General features: G+C 38.1%; 1 protein-coding gene across 2 annotated transcripts in view; it reads right to left on the reverse strand.

The window, feature by feature from the left end:
- The window catches only part of NPHP1 (nephronophthisis 1 (juvenile)), a 103,823-nt gene that overhangs the window by 84,265 nt on the left and 14,632 nt on the right, over positions 1-4,926 (reverse strand). For both annotated transcript variants that reach the window (XM_014541309.1, XM_014541308.1), the window contains exon 4: positions 1,358-1,431. In XM_014541309.1, coding sequence (XP_014396795.1) covers positions 1,358-1,431 — 74 coding nt within the window. The remainder of the gene's footprint in view (positions 1-1,357; positions 1,432-4,926) is intronic.

Consider the following 4,926-nt stretch of genomic DNA (forward strand, 5'->3'; position numbering starts at 1 on the left):
GGACACATTTGTAATACCTTAACCAATAAAGAAATTTAAAAAAAATCCCCTTAGACACTTTAAAATTCATATAAACTTAATTTTGCTTTTAAGCACTTTGAATGCCTGACTTCAGTAAGTTTTTCCAGTGATTCCAGTGAATCATTTAAACTAGTAGAATGAATCTCTAATGTTCTTCTGAATGTTATAAACTCTTTAAATACCCCAAACACACTGATTATCTTTTTTTAAAAATATATTTTATTGATTTTTTTACAGAGAGGAAGAGAGAGGGATAGAGAGTTAGAAACATCACTGAGAGAGAAACATCGATCAGCTGCCTCTTGCACATCTCCTACTGGGGATGTGCCCGCAACCAAGGTACATGCCCTTGGCCGGAATCGAACCTGGGACCTTTCAGTCTGCAGGCTGACGCTCTATCCACTGAGCCAAACCGGTTAGGGCCACACAGATTATCTTAATGATGTCCTAAACAATACAAAAATATTAATAATCTAATTCAATTTAGTCCATTATGACTATATAATTTTAAACTCTATTTTATTTTAAACTTTTCCAGGGATTAAAAAAAAAAATGTCAAAACAAAACAGAAACACTTATCCACCAAGAGAGCAGTTTTCCCACCTTAAGGAAGTTGGAATTGTTAATAGAGATTTCTGACCAGGTCACAGGACCTGGGCCTACACAGGCCAACGACCTCCCACAATCCTGCCTTAGCCACCACATTCACTCAGCAGTTTCTAGAGTTGCTGTCACAACAGTAAGTCCACCACCTTCAGGTTTAGGGTGGTTTCTCCTAGATCCAAGTGAGGCCACCATGTAATTCCTCCACTGGATTCAAATGGACCAAAGCCCGCGTCTCCAGGGCAACTTCAGCAATGCTCTTCCTCTTGCTTCACTGCCTCAGCAAACTTAAGGTATTTTTATTGCCCTTTCACTCTAATGTCTCAGAGCAAAGTAATGTTAAAGAAGTTAACGAACCACTGTGAACCTCAATTTTCTCCTGGTATATTGTGAAAATTAATCAGGAATAGTTTTCAGAGTGTGGACCACACTGCTTGGTACATGCAGAGTACAAAATAAATTAAGTTGCCTCTTTTTAAGATTTGTAATTCTCAATTTAATCTTATCATTCCAATATTTAGACCTGATAGATCTAGATAATTGCAAGAAATCTTTTTAAATACATTTTGAAAAATTTCATTGTTACCTCAGTATTTCTCATTATCAGTTTTTTTCATTGTACTAATAAAAACAGAAAGAAATAATGCGGTAAACAGTTTCAATTCTGTAAACACAGCTCATTGCAATGCAAGTACAGTTCTTGGAAAGCTTATAACATTGAGTATGCTTTACCTTTGGTAAATATCTCGCCTTTTACTGGTTTCTAGAGTTCCTTTCAATTGACTCTCAGAAAGCAAACTATCAACCTATAACAAAAAGAAATTTTAAAATATCTTCTTAAATACCATGTAACCTTAGGAAATAAAAGTTTACTCTTTTCGCCAATATTTTAGGATGAACACATACAACAAAGTGGAAAGCACTGTATAGTGAACTCCCACCAGCTGGATTCCACCACTGACAATTTACTATACTTATTCTTATTTGACCCATCTATTCACCAGTCTCATTTATGAATTTCGAAGTAAACTGCAATCACCAATACATTTCCCCTTAAATAATGCACCATGGTATCACTAACTAGAGTTCAATAATTGGTGTAAAATGTACATACGAAATGCACAAATCTTATACATTTGTATACACCTGTGTAACCCAAACCCCATCAACGTACAGAAAAGCACCTTCACCCCAGGACATGCCAGGAAGTATGTGCTCTTTTGTGTAATCCTTTTACACAGCGTGTTTCTGAGATGCTGCCATGTTGTTTGTGGTGTGTATCATTAGTTTGTTCCTTCTTATTGCTGAGTAGTATGCACTGTCTGGATATATCACGTTTGTTTATCCTCATTCTTATAGCTTACACCGTGACTTCGTATTTTCCAAACACATGTAACTTTGCCAAAGTACCCACAAAAGAGCCACCTACTTCTGTTGGATTCTTTTCTATAAATGATGCGAAGACAAAGTGGGTGGAGAAAGAGAGAAGTTGACTAGCTTCTTCTCTACTATTTTGCATCTTGTCTGAGGCATGAATGAGCTGCGCTCTTGTTCCCTGGACACCACGTGGGAAATCTGTTCCACTTTTTGCTTTAGGCGTCCTCTATAGAGACAGGGAAGAAGGAGCTCACACTACCCAAGAACCTTTCCCATTCAGGATACCAAAGGCTCCTGAGCTAATTCTTTTCCAGGCTGGACAATCCTTGTTAATAGTTTGTTTTGTTTTAATAACAATTTTTGTTATTCTCCCAAAATCGCAGTGAATTATAATTAGATACAGAATCATATTACATATCTAGACAAAGCTCAGCTTAAGTTCATGCCTCATCAAGTTTTATTTTAATTTCTACCAGAAGAGTATTTTGTGTTTGTTGTACCACTACAATTCCAATAGGGTCACTTAAGAAATATTTATCCACCCTAGCTGGTTTGGCTCAGTGGATAGAGCGTCGGCCTGTGGACTGAAGGGTCCTGGGTTCGATTCCAGTCAAGGGCATATGCCCGGGTTATAGGCTTGAGCCCCAGTAGTGGGGTATGGAGGAGGCAGCCTATCAATGATTCAATCTCATCATTGATGTTTCTATCTCTTATTCTCCCTCTCCCTTCCTCTCTGAAATCAATAAAAATATATTTTAAAAAAAAGAAATATGTATCCATCAAATCTTTAATACTTTTAAATGAGTGTCCAAAAGTAGATAAAACATGAACATTCAGTAAATCTCTTGTCTGCCATACATAATAAAATAATTTTATTTAGTGGAAACAACACTTGCCAATAGATCAAATGAAAAATAAAAGGTAAAATTAGCAAAGTTAAATAGGAATTTAAGGAAATAATCCACATTTTATTTTTTAAGTAATATACATCTGGTATTCAAATCATAAAAATATCAAAATGTATGGAGAGAAACATAATCATCATCAGCATGCTACATAACCATCCTAGCATGTTTCTGTCTATCTTTGCTGCATATACAGGGTATCCCAAAAAAATGTATACACACTTTAACAGCTGATAGCTCAGTTTTAAAAATAAAATGTATTTTAGCCGAAACCGGTTTGGCTCAGTGGATAGAGCATCGGCCTGTGGACTGAAAGGTCCCAGGTTTGATTCTGGTCAAAGGCATGTACCTGGGGTGCGGGCACATCCCCAGTAGGAGATGTGCAGGAGGCAGCTGATCGATGTTTCTCTCTCATTGATGTTTCTAACTCTCTATCTCTCTCCCTTCCTCTCTGTAAAAAATCAATAAATTTAAAAAAAATAAAATAAAATAAAATAAAATGTATTTTAATAAACATTGCCTTTATAATTATTCAAAGTGTGTGTGTACATTTTTGGGATACCCTATATATTAAAAAATACTGTATATTCAAATTCATATATTTGTAAACTGACATTATATCATAAATAGTTTACCAATACATTAAAATCTCTCACAAAATTTTAATTATAGTATTATAGCCTATCCTAAGTTATATATCATTCCCCACTAGTGATCATTTAAGTTGTAGCCAGTAATACTGCGATGAACACTTTTACACATTAATATCTGTCCCAATTTTGATTCCTATGTGTGGTAAATTCCTGGAAATGTAACCATCCAGCCCAGGAGATGAATATTTGCTACATCTTGTCAAACTGTCTCCAGAAAGGCTGCCCGCTGTACCGGGGAGCAGTGTAAGCAGGTGTGTTTCATCACACCCCCCTCCCCAACACTGAATACTGTGATTTAAAAAGTGTCAAGCCCTCGCCAGTTTGGCTCAGTGGAAAGAGCATCGGCCTGACGACTGAAGGGTCCCGGGTCGGATTCCAATCAAGGGCACTTGCCCAGGTTGCGGGCTCGATCCCCAGTAGGGGGCCTGCAGAAGGCAGCTGATCAATGATTCTCTCTCATCATTGATGTTTCTATCTCTACCTCTCCCTTCCTCTCTGAAATCAATAAAATATATGTATTTTTAGCCGAAACCGGTTTGGCTCAGTGGATAGTGTGTCAGCCTGTGGACTGAAGGGTCCCAGGTTCAATTCCGGGCAAGGGCATGTACCTTGGTTGCGGGCACATCCCCAGTAGATGTGCAGGAGGCAGCTGATCGATGTTTCTCTCTCATCGATGTTTCTAACTCTCTATATCTCTCCCTTCCTCTCTGCAAAAAATCAATGGAATAAATTTGAAAAAAAAATGTTCAAGAGGCCCCACTGGTGTGGCTCAGTGACTGAGTGTGGAGCTATGAACCAGGTCGTCATGGTTGGATTCCAGGTCAGGATTACCAGCTTGATCCTCAGTGCAAGAGGCAGCTGATCAATCACTCTTTCTCATTATTGATGTTTCTATCGCTCTCTCCTTCTCCATTCCTCTATGAAATCAATAAAAAAAATATTTTTAAAAAATAATGTTCAAGAGCCCTGACCAGTGTGGCTGTTATTTGAGCATCCTGTGGACCAGAAGGTCGCAGGTTCAATTCCTGGTCAGGGCACATGCTTCGGTTGTAGATGTGATCCTCGGTCAGGGTGCGCACTGGAGGCAACCAATCAGTGATGGTTTTTTTCTTTCTTTTTTCCTTCTCTCTCTCTCCCCCACCTCACTCCCTCTCCCTGTCTAAAATCAATAAAAACACTTAAAAAATAAATAAGTGTTCGAGATATCTTTCCTTTGCAACTACTTATCTCTGAAGTTAACTTTTCTCATGTATATTAGTTACTTGTATTTCTTCTTTAGTTTAAGTCTTTGCTCACTGACTAGTCCTATTTCGCTTAAGTTCACGGGAAGCAATAGCGGCTTCCATGGAGGAAGCAGGGGGGACGG

This window comes from Myotis brandtii, unplaced genomic scaffold (genome assembly GCF_000412655.1).
Source record: "Myotis brandtii unplaced genomic scaffold, ASM41265v1 scaffold2664, whole genome shotgun sequence".
Classification (NCBI taxonomy): domain Eukaryota; kingdom Metazoa; phylum Chordata; class Mammalia; order Chiroptera; family Vespertilionidae; genus Myotis; species Myotis brandtii.